General features: G+C 67.9%; 1 protein-coding gene across 6 annotated transcripts in view; it reads right to left on the bottom strand.

Annotated features, from left to right (window-relative positions):
- Positions 1-13,873, bottom strand: part of ACTN4 (actinin alpha 4) — a 75,280-nt gene that overhangs the window by 15,092 nt on the left and 46,315 nt on the right. For all 6 annotated transcript variants that reach the window (XM_029064767.1, XM_029064768.1, XM_029064772.2 and 3 more), the window contains exons 2-7: positions 6,626-6,740; positions 6,394-6,513; positions 3,745-3,831; positions 1,947-2,034; positions 966-1,044; positions 416-497 (exon numbers count right to left, since the gene is read on the bottom strand). In XM_029064767.1, coding sequence (XP_028920600.1) covers positions 416-497; positions 966-1,044; positions 1,947-2,034; positions 3,745-3,831; positions 6,394-6,513; positions 6,626-6,740 — 571 coding nt within the window. The remainder of the gene's footprint in view (positions 1-415; positions 498-965; positions 1,045-1,946; positions 2,035-3,744; positions 3,832-6,393; positions 6,514-6,625; positions 6,741-13,873) is intronic.

Below are 13,873 nucleotides of genomic sequence, written 5' to 3'. Positions count from 1 at the left end.
CGGCTTGACCGCTCCGGGAGGGCCCGCCGGCACCACGTCCCGGGGGGGGGGGCGAGGGCGATGTGCTGGAGATTCGGTCGGGGAGGTACCGGGACCCCGAGATGGCAAGGACGCTCTCTGGGGGACTGGAAGGGACCCTCCCCGGGAGGCCGGCGTCCCTAGGGGGATCCCCAGGCGTCAAATCCTCCCCCTGGACAAAACCCGGCTCCCAACGCCGAGCGGCAGTGAGATCACGGGAGCCGCCCCGGCGGAGCGGCCCTGGGTCCCCTCTGCGCCCCGGTTCGCCGGGTCCGGCGGGCGCTGACCGGGAGGCTGCCCCAGAGGGGCCCGAAAAACCTCGGGAGGGAGGGAGGAAGGGAGGGAGGGTCCCTTCCAGTCGGGACTCCCTCTGACCGGGACGGGGGCGGGCACTGACCTTCGGCGTCCAGCATCTTGGGAATGTCCAGGTATTTCTCGGCCACCTCGAAGGCGTTGTTCAGGTTTGTCACGGGGTCATCCTGGCGGGGTGGGGGAAGGGAGCCCGAGCTGTGACCCCTGGCTGGGAGTGGGGAAGATCTCCCGCAGAGTCCCGCTCTACACACCCAGTCGGGTCAAACCGGGGCGGGGGCCCGCCGTCTCCCCTCCTCGGGGGCAGGGATCACCGAATCCCGCCGGGACGGTCAGCGACCGACTCCCCCCAGGGACCGGGCCCGGCGAACGCCTTCCAGAATGCTCAGCACCGTGGCGGTTCGCTCTCCCCTTCCTCCCCTCACCCGCCGCTCACCCCCCACGCCCCTACCCTGCCCCGCCGGGCGGAGGGCCGCGGGAGGGCCAGGCGGGCCGCGGCCGGCCTCGGCGACCGGCTCCCCGTGCTGCGAGGGACTCCGGGGGCCGATTCCCGGTCCCTGACGGGCAGCGTGATCCCAGCCCCCCAGGAGCGGCCCCGGGGCGGGGGGCGGCGAGGGCGCCCCGAGTCGGCAACCCACCTTGCGTAGCTTGTCGTACTCGATGAGTTCTGGTCTGTGTCTGTGGATCAGCGCGTTGAACGCCAGACCGTCCTTCCAGCTACGGAGAGTCACGGGGGGTCGTCAGGGACCCCACTTGCCCTCTCTGGGGCACGGCAAGCGGGGGTCTGGGGGGCGGGTCAAAGCGTCCAGGGGCGGGGGGGTGACCCAGATGACTTGTTGGAGGTCCCCTGCTCCCTTCTGCCTTGTCACCTTCCTCTCTTCCTTCTTATTATCGATACTGATGACTAATCGTAATTAATTAAGGCCACGTTTCCTCCGAGAAGTCTACCCCCATTAAGCCTCTTTTCCCCAGCTCACTCTCCCTTCTGCGTCATCTAGGTGCTCGGATCTGTGACCTCCGGACGTCTGATATTCGCCCAACCCAACCCCACGGCACTTACACAAATTAAATGATACGACTATAGTCTCCCCTGCCCGCCCGAGGGCAGGGGACTGGCCGGAATGATCGGCCGGCCAGCTCTACGGCTCAATAATGATAATAATGGTGGCATTTAAGCGCTTACTACGTGCAGAGCACCGTACTGAGCGCTGGGGGATGCGAGGCGATCAGGTTGTCCCACGTGGGGCTCACGGTTTTAATCCCCATTTTACAGATGAGGTCGCTGAGGCCCAGAGAAGTTTGGTGACTTGCCCGAAGTCACACAGCCGGCAAGCGGCGGACCCGGGATTAGAACCCATGACCTCTGACTCCCAAGCCCGGGCTCTCTGCACTGAGCCACGCCGCTTCTCGCTCAAGCGACGGGGCGCCTCGGCTCCGGGAGCCGGGTCCTCGCCCCCGACGCCGGGTCCTCACGCCGGCGCGAGGCACCGGATTTGGCCCCGGTCCCGCCGGGTACGTGAGAGCCCGGCCCGGAGGAGGAGGGCAAGGGGGCTGTGGGGCGGGGTCCGGGGGCAGGTGGGGGTGGCTCCGCGGGGAGCTCGGTGGCGGGTGGTGCCCACCTGATGTGGAAGTTCTGCACGTTGACGTTCTTGTAGGGCGCGGTCTTCCGCTGGCACCAGAGGAGGAGGCCTTCTTTGGCGGAGGTCTCTGCGAGACACCCAACGCCGTCAGATGGGCGCCCGGGGGGTCGGCCGACCCATCGGTGGGACGTACCGAACGCTCCGCTGTGCTTGACTAGGTGCTTGGAGGGAACAGCGTGGTAGACCGTCCCCTCCTACGTCACCCCTCTACTCGCCGACTCCAACCCAGCCCGCACGCTTCCATCCTTTAATGCCAGCCTTCTCACAGGACCTCGACCTCCTCTATCCCGCCACCGACTTCTCGTCCACGTGTCGAGAAGCGTCCTCTCGTGTCCGTCAGACAGTGACTCTCCCCCTCTTTAAGACCTTACTGAAGACACGGCTCCACCGAAAGCCCTTCCCTAAGCCCCCCTTACCTCTCTTCCCACTGCCTCGTGTCACCCTGACTCGCTCCCTTTCTAATAATAATGTTGGGATTTGGTCAGCGCTCACTATGCGCAGAGCGCTGCTCTGAGCGCTGGGGGCGATACAGGCTCATCAGGTTGTCCCACGTGAGGCTCGCGGTCTTCATCCCCATTTTAGAGACGAGGTAACCGAGGCACGGAGAAGCGAAGTGACGTGCCCACGGTCGCACGGGCTGACAAGCGGCGGAGCCGGCATTCGAACCCATGACCTTTATTCACCCCCTCCGTCTCGGCCCCACAGCCCTTACGTCCACATCTGTAATTTACTTGGGCTGGGCTGACTCGGACCCACCTGCCGGGCCCCCGGACTCGCCCCGGAGCCCACCGCCTCCCGGAAGTCCTCCGGGCTCTCAACCCCGCACTGCCCGAGTCCAGCCCCTTCCCCGCCCTCTCGGAGAACGACGCCACCCCAACGGGAGCCGGGCGGCCTCGGCTCCTACCGCGTGACCAGCTGTTTAGCTTGCCGGGGTAGGGGGCGGGGGGGATCCGAAGAGAAGGCCCGGAACGGGGAATAGCGGAAGAAGGGGAGGAGGAGGAGGAGGAGGAGGAGGAGGACACTGAACCTGGGGCTGAGGCTAGATGGGGCCCACACGCATTCTCGCTGACGGGGCACGTCCGGAAAACCACATGCCGGAAAGGTCGGCCCGAGGCCCGGGAGTAAACTAATTAACGAGGGGGCTGAGAGGCTGCCGAACTCCCAGAGGGCCAGCCGGGTTATCGACGTCAGCCGGGGACAGCTTGTCCCGAAGCAGCCCCGGCCCGGGGAAATTGTGGTGTGGAGGGACCGCGGTGGGGGGCGGGGGGGGGGGGGGCCCGGGGAATCCCAATCTAGGGTTTCGGCCCCTCCTCTGCCCTTCTCACCCAGGGCCAGAGGGCTGCGGGCAGCGTGGGGCCGGTGCCCGGGCGGACGCCCGTTTCCCGCGCGCCAACCCCGGCCTCACCCCGGGCCACGTGCCGGCACCGGAAGGGTGGGTGGGGTCCGGGCCGTCTTCTCCGCCAGTCCCGGCCCTGGGTCTGGCGGGTGGCGGGAGGGGGGAGGAGCAGGGCAGAGAGAGAGAGGCCCACCCTCCGGGCCTACCCTGGCCCCGTCAGGAGGAGAGACGGCAGGCGGGGGGGGGCACGGGAGAGGTCTCTGAGGGTGGTCGGGGGGCCTCAGATTCCCTCCCACTGAGGGAGTTAGCCGGAGGGGGGGACCTCTCGGAACCATCCCGCCGGCGGCCGGCGCCGAGCACGTCCGAGAAGAGGAGAGCCGGGTGCGGGGGGGGGGGGGGGGGGGGGGGGGGGGGGGGGGGGGCGCCCTGGAGGAGGCTCACCTTCCACCGAGATGTCCTGGATGGCGAACCGGAGGATGATGGTCCAAATCATGCCCAGGGTCATCTTGGCATTGCCGTCCACGATTTCTAGAAGCAGCGGGGGAGGAGGAGAGAGAAGCTGAGACCCCCAGCGGGTCCCCTCGGTGGAGGGGAGCTCTCGGTCAACTCAACCGGGAAGCCGCTTCCGCCTCCAAGCCCGCTCGGGGGTCCCCGAGACCAGGGCCCCCTTCCAACCTCGAAGGGGCGACTCTTCGGCTCCCCTTCTCCGGGCACAGAACACTCCAACCATCATCGCCGCGGGACCCATCGCGCTCGTCCTACGTTGGCGGCGCCAGGCTCTACGTTCTCTAGCCCCCAGCCCGCTCTCGGGGATAACCGGATCCCCCCGCAGGGAGCGGGGTCCCGGACACGCATTCGGGTTCTAGGGGAGGCCCCGCTCCTCCGGCACCTCTCAGAACCGCCTTGGCCCGCTTCGGGAGCGAGCGCAAGTCCGGGAGCCCCCGACACTTCCGGGAAGCCGGCCCGGGGGGTGTCTCCGAAGAGCCGGCGGCAGAGACGAGCCCCGCAAACTGCCCTCCGGGGGAGCCTCGGGCTGGAGCTCCGCCCTCGTCTCCCCCCGGGGGCCCCGGTTCCCGCGCATCCGTAAACACGAAAATTAGGCGGGGAGGAAAAGGGCAAAATGGCTTCCGCGAGAGCAGGGGGCCGAAAAAGAGTCCCATCGTCCGGATTGGGGCGGGGTGCGAGATCGGACCGACGGACCACCCGCCCGGCAAGAGGGGGGCCGGGGGGGGGGGGGGGGGGACGTGGGGTGGCGGGTCAGGGGCCGGGCGGGAGGCGGACTCGGTCGGCCCGTGGACCTCCAGCCTGCAGAGGAGAAGGTCGAGGGGAGGCGGGAGCCGGCCGCAAGCCGGAGGCAGCTGCTCCCCATCGCCTCGAACGGTCGACGCCAAGCGCTTACTACGTGCAGGGCACCGGACTGAGCACTTGGGAGAGCTCACGGTCCTCCTCCTCCGAGACAACGGGAGGAAACCGGCTGGGACCGCAGTCGGAGGCGGGGCCTGGTTTCGGGAGGACGTTCTTTGCCGACGTCGGGGGCCGGGGGGGAAGGGGACGTCGTCGGGACCTGGAACGGGCGGCCCGGAGAGGCCGGAGGTTCGGAGACACGGGAGAGACCCACGTCTGACGGGGACGCTTACGGGGCCGTCTCAGACCGGTGCCCGCGACGACCGTCCGGCCGAGCCCGGCTGGACCGTCTCCCTCCCCATCCTCTCTCTGCCTGTGGCGGCCTGTGCCCCGGGGCAGGGGGCTGGGAGGCGGGAAGGACTTTGGGAGCTCGGGGCCGGGCCCGCAACCGCCTCCCCATCCCGGTCAGGGATTCCCGGCTTCCCCACCCGGCCCCTCTCGTCCCCCGCGCCGGGCGTTATTCGGGTGCACGGGACTTTCCGAGTCGAGCAGTTCCCCCCACTTCCCCACCCCTGCCCCTCTAAGGACGGCCTCCGATCTCATTAGCCGAAACCTCCCGGCAACGGATCTATTTACAGGCCAGCGGCCTTTTGGCCGGATGAGAACAGCCGGGAAAAGCCCAGCCTGGAGCCGAGCCTGCGGAAAGGAGCCCCGTTCATTCGCTCGGTAGTATTTATTGAGCGCTTACCGTGTGCAGAGCACCGTACGAAGCGCTCGGGACGCACGATTCGTTCCGTTAGGGTGACCCCCCCCCCCCGCCCCGGGGGGGGCCGGTCCCCCCTCTTCCCTGCGCCTTCAACGAGGCAGAAGCGGCCGGACCGGCGGGCAGGCGAGACCGGCCCCTCTCGGGAACGCCACGCCGGGTTCCGGGGGACGCGGCACACCCGTCTCGGCCGGCCTTCCGGCCGCCTTTTCCGCGCCCCTCTCTGAGAGCGGGCCGTTTTGTTCTCCCCGGTGCCAGGGGTCGGGATGATGACGGTATCTGTTGAGCGCTTACTACGTGCCAAGCACTGATCTAAGCGCTGGGGTAGATACAAGGTAATCAGGCTGTCCCACTTGGGGAGCCCGTCAAAAGGCAGGGACTGTCTCTGTTACCGATTTGTCCATTCCAAGCGCTGAGTACAGTGCTCTGCACACAGTAAGCGCTCAGTAAATACTGGTGAATTAATCCCCATTTTACAGATGAGGCAACCGAGGCGCAGAGCAATTAAGTGACTTGCCCGAGGACCGGGCCTAACCGGCCCCCGGCTGCGGCTTCCCCTTTCGGAGAGGTTGAGACCCCGCGCCCCTGAGCCAGAAAAGACCAGGGTAGCTGCTGTCCCACCCTAGGAGGAGATGGGAATACTTGAGCTCCAGAGGCGGCAGGGAGGACTGAGGTCAGACTTACGGAAAAATTCCTGCCGGCGAGGGGTGAGGCCCAGAGGAGAGGGTGCCCGAGGGAGCCCGGGGGGCGACGCAGCTCGCGGGGTTGGCGGGAGGCCGCGTCCGGCGCCCCGGGGCGCACCCGGACCCCCGGCATCGGCCGGTTACGGAGCCCGGAGGAGGGCCGGCCCAGAAGGGGCACCCGGGGTGGGTCGGGCTCTCGCCGGCGGAAACTCCCCGGGGATCCATCCCCCGCCTGATCCCGGTTTCGTGTCCGTCTCTCCTCCCCCCTCGTCGCTCCCCGCCACGGCGTCCCCGGCTCACCCTCCGCGCCGATGGAGACCAGCTTGACCCCTTTGCTGGCGATGAAGTCGAGGGCTTTGTTGACGTTGTTGATCTTGTGGACCCTCATCTTCCCCCGCTCCGGCTTAGGCAAGCGTTCCCCTGTCGGGGGAAGCAAGGGGGAGAGAGAGAGGGCGCGGGAGATGGAGGTGTGAGAACGAGCCCCCTCCCCTCCGGGCGAGGACACGCCGCGGGGCCTCCCCGGGCCTCTCACCCGAGATGACCTCCAGGAGCAGCATGAGCTTGAGGCCGTCGCGGAAGTCCTCGTCGATGTTCTCGATCTGCGTGCCGGCCTTGCGCAGGTGGGAGTTGCACCAGGCCGTGAAGGTCTGAGGAGGAGGAGGGAAGGGCAGAGGTCAGGTCGGGGGACGCCACCGCCTCTTCGAGATCCAAGGGGCACAACAGCGACGGTAACGACGTTGGTATTTGTTAAGCGCCTACTACGGGCAGAGCTCCGTCCTAAGCGCTGGGGGAGATACGGGGTCATCGCGTCGTCCCACGTGAGGCTCACGGTCTCCATCCCCGTTTCCAGATGAGGTCACCGAGGCCCAGAGAAGCGAGTGACTCGCCCACAGCCAAGCGGCGGGCCGGGAATCCGAACCCACGGCCGCCGACTCACCGAGCCCGGGCTCTTTCCACGAGCCACGCTGGCCTCTCTGAGAACACCTCAGGCCGAAGCCGACCGAGGCTCGAGGGCGCCCAGGGACCTGCCCGAATCTGGGCGGGCCCGGCTGGAGCTCGGGGTGGAGGCCCGGGTGGGCGGATGACATCCGGCTCCGACCAAACCTGTCTGCTGTGTGACCTTGGGATAAGTCACCTCCCTTCCTCTGTGACTCGGTCCCCTCAACTGTAAAAGGGGATCGAGACCGTGAGCCCCACGTGGGACGGGGGGCCGTGTCCACCCGACTGACCGTAAGCCCGTTCCCCGGGCAGGGATCGTCTCTATCTGTGCCTGACTGTTCGTTCCAAGCGCTTAGTACGGTGCTCCGCACACAGTAAGTGCTCCGTAAATACTATCGGATGAGCTCGTATCTACAGAGCGCTCAAATTCAGTGCCTGGCGCGTAGCAAGGACTTAACACACCACAATTATTATTAGTATCGTTGACATCAAGACCGACGCGGTTGCCCCCGAGGGCCGCCGGGAGCCGTAGTCGCCGTCACACGGGGGCAACCGACCGGCGGGCCGACGCCCCTCGGGCCGGGGCACGGATTCGGCTCCGGCGCCGCTCCCTCTCGGCCCCCGCGGCCTGAACCGGAGAGGAAGGGAAGAGAGGAGGCCCACGGGCGGACGTGGGCCCTGCCCGGGCCGGACTCGGTGCCCATTCTTCTTCGCCCCCCCCCGATAAGCTCCGCTTCCTCTCCCCGGGGAGCCCGAGGGTCCGCTGGCACCGCGGGCCAACCGCTCCGGACCGCGCCGGCCCCGAAGGGTCCCCCGGGCTCCTCGGGACCGGTCGCCGTCGACCCCCGCAAGCCACCCCTCCCTGTCCCCCGGTGAGGGACGGAGCCGCTCTGGACGGTGGGGAGCGAGAATGAGGCCGGGGCAATCCTACCTCTGAGAGGACGCCGGGGGGGACACGGGCACCTTCTAACGCCTCGGGCCCGTGCCGGTGTGGGGCCGCTCTCCAACTAAGCTCCCGCTGCCCTTCCGCCCTGTAACCGTGGGGTGAGGCCAACAGGAAAAAGAAAAATTGAGGATCGGGGTACAAAGACCTTGACGGGAAGGGGACTTTGGGGGGAGGGACTGAGCGGGGAGGGAATTATCCAGCTTTCTGTAGAATGGAGGTGCCAAGAAGCTTCGGGACCGGACTCCGGGGCTCCTCCCCGTTCGCCACCGAACGTCCCGGTCGGGAGAGGGGTAGGGTGGCCTGGCGGAAAAGAGCAACGGAGCTGGACCTCGGAGCCACCGGCCAGTGCCGCGGATTCCCTCCGGGCCTCGGGTTCTTCCTTTGGTATAAAGTGGGGAGGGGGGGGGGTTCGGAGTCCTTCTTGCCCCTCCTCCCGGCCCGTGAGCCGTGCGGCGCGGACCGGAACGGAGTCGGATCCGATCAGCCTCCCCGTGGGCCGCGTTGCCGTGGCGCCGCACCGGAAGACACCACGCCGAGTACACCGACTATACGCGGAAGAGCGGCTTCCCGGAGAGGGGAGTCGGCGTCGGGGCTCTCGCATCTGGAAAGTCGGAGCCCGGGGGCTCGCGAGAACGGGGACGGGGCCGTCCGACGCCTTCCCTCCCCGACGCCTGGGTGGGAACGGAGGGGACCCAGCGCGCGCTCCGCCGCAGATCCCGAGCCCGGCGGGGGAAGGACAGAACGGATGGTGGGCGGGGAAGGTCGGGTACAGCGGCAGTGGGAGGACAGGCCCGCCCGCGGCCCTTTCGAGCGTCGCCGCTCCGGGGGCCCCGCGGGGCCCGACCGGGGGAACGCCGCTAGCCGTCGAGTCGCGTGGCCGTTCCCTCGGCCCACGGTGGGAAGCGGTCGCCGCCGTCCCGAGCGTGGCCGGCTGCGGGATGGGGGCGCGGGGAGAGACCGGGTCGCACGCGGTGGCCGGGGAGGAAGCGAGTCGGGGCTGGAGCGGGCGCGGGCCGGCCACCTGGGGACCACGGGCCCAAGAGGGCGGCCGGCTCCGGCCACCTACATCCTCCGGAGGTCCCCCCTCGGACTCGGAGACCGACCCTCTCCGGACGGGAGGGGCGGGGACCCCTATCCCGCGGCCCGGTCCGTCCCCCGCCCCGCCCGATCAGGTCGACCCCGGCTCCCGATGACGTCCTTCCCTCGTCGGGGTGGACCTGCTTCCAAACGGCCCACCGCTTCTTCCCCGCTCGCTCCTTCCTCAGCTCGGACGGGACGGAGGGAGGGCAGGAGAGAGACCGCGCGGGTCGACGCTTTTAACGGGCACGCGCCCCCCCCCCCCCCCAGAAGAACGCCGAAGAAACAACCCCGGAGGACGCAGCCCGACCCGCACGGCCCCGACGGGCTTTCGCGGGTTCCAGGGCTCGGAGAGCGGACCCGCCCCCACCCGGGTTGCGCTGAGCGTCTATTTTTACGGCATAATTTTAATTTGTTTGTTTTAGCACATTCTCTCTCCCCCCACACAACCCCCTTCCCATCTGCCCTCTCCTCCCTTTAGACTGTCAGGGGCCGCAAGAGCCCCTCCGAGTGAAGAGTCCCCAGATTCTCCCCAGGGCTCGTCCGGGTGCTCTGGCCCAGTGTGTGCACTTGGTAAAATGCTGCTTGGTTTCTGTTGTTCGTTTGCTATCTATGGCATCTGTTAAGCATTCACTAAATGCCAAGCGGCGTCCTAAGAGCTGAGGTAGGTAGAAGGCGATCGGGTCGGACGCAGTCCCCGTCCCACGTGGGGCTCACAATCTTAAGCCCCATTTTCCAGATGAGGGAACCGAGGGCCGGAGGAGTGACCCGCCCAGGGTCCCGCGGCACAGGAGGGGCGGAGCCGGGATCGGAACCCGGCTCCCCCCCCCCGTGCCCCGTCCGCTAGGCCACGACGCTTCTCCGCTCCACTGCCGGGGGGGGGGCGGAGGGCGGACCCCGACCCCCCGGCTGCGGGGCGGACGCTCCCCTCGGGCGGGGACCGCGCGTCTTCTCCGGGCCGGCCTTCCCCGGGCGTTCGGTCGAGCGCGGCGCGCCCGACGGCTCCTCCTCCCGCCGCGCGGCCGCGGGGCTCGGCGCCCTCGACGCGGGGCCGACTGCCCGGGCCAGTTCCGCGGCATTAAGCGGCGGGGCCGCCCGGCCGGGCGGCCCCCCGAGGCACGGGTTCGGGGGGGCGGGCCGGGGCCGGGCGGACCCCCCGAGGGAGCGCCCCAGCCGAGGGCGGCCTGGCGGGGGCCCCCGGCCCCGATGTGGGGAGCAGCCCCCCGGTTCCGTCAGATGAATGGCGGCCATTGTTCCACCCGAAACCCCCCCTCCCCGGACCAATCGGCGCGGGCGGCGGTGACCTCAGCCGCGGGGAATGTCGGCCCCGTGGCTTTTAATGAGCCATTCATTGACGGCAAGGGCCCCCCACCAAAACAACAACAACGGGTGGGGGGGTGGGGGGGCGAGGAGAGGAAGAACAAAAAAGAGGCGCCCCGGTTAACGAGAAACCAGCTCCGAGAAAAGAAAACCCCCCAGCGACGTCAGGCGTCGGAAGCCGCTCCCGGAGGCCGAACCGGGATTCCCCGGCGCTCCGCTCGGCGGAGGAGACGCCGAGGCTCGAGGGTGGATTCTTCCGGCCGAGACAGCTTTCCGGACCCCCGCCTCCACCCCTTCCGATCCCTTCCTCACTTTTAGGAAACACGAGGCTGACGCTGCCGGAGAGACCGGCGGGCCGGGGGGGAGGCGCGGAGCGTAGGGCGCGAGGGTGTCGCCGCCGCCGGCCTCTCCCCCGCAGGTGCGTAAAACGACCCCCGGCCGCAGCCCCCGGGGGGAATTCCGCCTTCCCGGACCCCCGCCGGAGGAGCCCAACCCCGAGAGGCCGGCGCCCCCCGGCTCTCCAGACGGCTCTCCAGACTCCGTCGCCTGAGGTCCCGCGGCTCTGGAATCCGGTTCAAACTCCACAGCTTCTGGAGCAAAAGCTCCCCGAGGGCAGGGGTCGGCGGCTTTCTTTTTCCTTCCTCTTCTTTCTAGCACTTACTATGGCCGGGACTGTACTGAGCACCGGAGCAGATAGGACCCCATCCCCCGATCCCCGCTTTACGGGTGAAGGCCCAGAGAGGGGAAGTGACTTTCCCGAGGTGACGGAGCAGACAGAGGCAGAGCTGGACTCGAACCCAGGTCCTTCCGCCTCCCAGGCCCGTGCTCGATCCCCTAGGCAACGCTGCCGGCTCCTCTCAACGACAGCGGCTGTACCCGTCCGCGGTTCTAATCCCGGCTCCGCCGCTAGTCAGCCGTGAGACCCTGGGCGAGTCGCTTAACTCCTCTGCGCCTCGGTTCCCTCAATCTGTCAAAATGGGATTAAAACTGCGAGCCCCCCCGCGTGGGACCTGATCACGCTGTATCCCCCAGCCGCTTGGAACAGCGCTCTGCGCACAGGAAGCGCTTAACAAATACCACAACTTATTTTTTTTATTATTTTACTGAGCGCTCCACGGCATACGGACTGTTAGGCTAAGCCTCTCGGGAGAGCGCAGTACAGCAGAGTCGGGAGACGATAATCGGAGGTCATTGTCCATTCCAAGCGCTTAGTACGGTGCTAGCGGTGAGCAATGATAATGATGATAATGTTAAGCGCTTACTCTGTGCAGGGCACCGTCTAAGCGCCGGGGGAGATGCAGGGTCGTCGGGTTGGCCCCACGCGAGGGCTCCCAGTTAATCCCCATTTTCCCAGATGAGGTCCCCGAGGCCCAGAGCAGCGAAGCGACTCGCCCCCGGTCACCCGGCTGCCAGGGGGCGGGGCCGGGTTTCGAAACCCGTGACCCTCGGACCGCCAAGCACCGGGCTCTCTCCGCCGAGCGGCGCTGCCTCTACAGTGCTTGGCTCGGAGCAAGCCCTTCCCGACACCAGAATTCTTCTTATTTACTATTACTCATTACTATCAAGGAGCAGCGTGGCTCAGTGGAACGAGGTCAGAGGTCGGGGGCCCCTAACCCAGCTCCGCCACTTATCGGGCCGCGCGACTCTGGCCAAGTCACTTCCCTCGTGCCTCAGTTATCTCATCTGGAAAAGGGGGACGAAGAGCGGGAGCCCCACGTGTGGACCCAGCCGATGCCTTCTATCTCCCCCAGCGCTTGGAACCGTGCTTGGCACGTAGTAAGCGCCTCACCGAAACCATCACCGTTACTTCTCTGCGACTCGGTCAAACGGGGATTAAGACGGCGAACCCCACGGGGGGACGGGGGGCGGGGGGACGGGGACTCCGTCCTGTATGAGAGGCAGCGGGGCTCAGTGAAAGAGCCCGGGCTTCGGAGTCAGAAGATCATGGGTTCGAATGCCGGCTCCCGCCACTTGTCAGCTGACTGCGGCCGGTCACTTCACCTCTCTGGGCCTCGGTTCCCTCATCTGTAAGATGGGGATTAACCGTGAGCCTCGCGTGGGACGACCCGATGACCCTGGATCTCCCCCAGCGCTTGGAACAGTGCCCCGCGCATAGTAAGCGCTTGACAAACACCAACATCGCTGTATCTGCTCGTATCCCTCTGCTGGCGTCCACCCCAGCGTTTAGTCCGGTGCCTGGCACTTAGTAGGCGCTTAACAAGTACATCGAACAGTGTTATTTTGGCGGCAGATCCCGGGCTCTCGGGGATCTCGCTCCGCCGAGCCGCCTCTCCCGGAGCCTCTCGGGGCGGCAGGTGGGACGGCCCTCCCCCCGCCCGAGTACGACCCCACCCCCGCCGACGGAACCGCCCCGCACCCGAGCCCCGGGGAGTGTGGAAGCCCGAGCGGGCCGGGGGGAGAACCCAATCCGCAAGGCCCGGGGCTCCCCTTTCATAGTCTAGAGAAGCAGCGTGGCTCAGCGGACAGAGGCAGAGGTGACGCGTTCGACTCTGCCACTTGTCAGCTGTGTGACCGTGGGCAAGTCACTTCGCTTCTCTGTGCCTCGTCTGTAAAATGGGGGTTAACTGGGAGCCTCAACCTGACGACCCCGTATCTCCCCCAGCGCCTAGACATCGTACCCGGCACCGGGGTCGGACCCGATCACGGACTTCGGCCCCATTTCGCGGATGAGGGAACCGAGGTGCGGAGAAGCCAGGTGATTTGCCCGAGGTGACACGGCGGACAAGTGGGAGCCGGGAACCCGGTTCCTCCCGCCTCCCGGGCCCGGACTCTTTCCGCCAGGCCACGCTGCCCCCCCACCCCGGTCTCCCGCATCCCCCTCCCCGTCCCGTGGGGCGGGACGGGGCGGGACGGGACGGACCGGCCGGCTCCAGAGAGGAGGCGTCGCGGGAGGGAGGGGCCGAGCCGGGCGCTGGCCTCGCCCGGCGCACCTAGGCCCGTTTCGGGCCCGGCGGCCCTCTAATCAGGGCGGGTGGCGGCCGCCGGGCCGGGGCTCCTCTCGTCTCGGCCACCGCCTCCGCCTCTCCCTCCCGCTCGGCCCCGGGTCCTTTAAATAGATCCGATCCCGGCGCCCCTCTCACCCCGGCCTCGCCCGGAGGGCCACGGCGCCCGCTGCGGACAGTTTTAGCTCGGGGCTCGACCGCCGGGCTCCATCACCCTTGGCGGGAGGAGGAAGGGGGACTGGCCCTGCCTGTACCTTCCAGGCACTTAGTCCGGTGCTCTGCACGTAGTAAGCGCTGATAAATACTGCCGAATGGAGAGGGCGAGGAGGAAAAGGAGAGGGAGGCACCGCCTTGGCTTCCGTAAGGGCACCCGGGGCCCCGGCCAGTGAGCGGAGCCACCTCCCGGGGCCCAGCTCTTGGGGAAACCCAGCCCCCGGCGGATTCCGCTCTCCGCCTGCTCCTCCCGCCGCACGAGTCCGCGCCCGAGATTCCCCCAACGGGAAGGCCCGCCCTTCCCACCCCCCGGCCGCGTGGG

The sequence above is a fragment of the Ornithorhynchus anatinus genome, chromosome 5 (assembly GCF_004115215.2).
Source record: "Ornithorhynchus anatinus isolate Pmale09 chromosome 5, mOrnAna1.pri.v4, whole genome shotgun sequence".
NCBI classification, from domain to species: Eukaryota; Metazoa; Chordata; class Mammalia; order Monotremata; family Ornithorhynchidae; genus Ornithorhynchus; species Ornithorhynchus anatinus.
The sequence above is the reverse complement of the archived record's forward strand: the minus strand, read 5'-3'. Positions and strand labels throughout refer to the sequence as shown.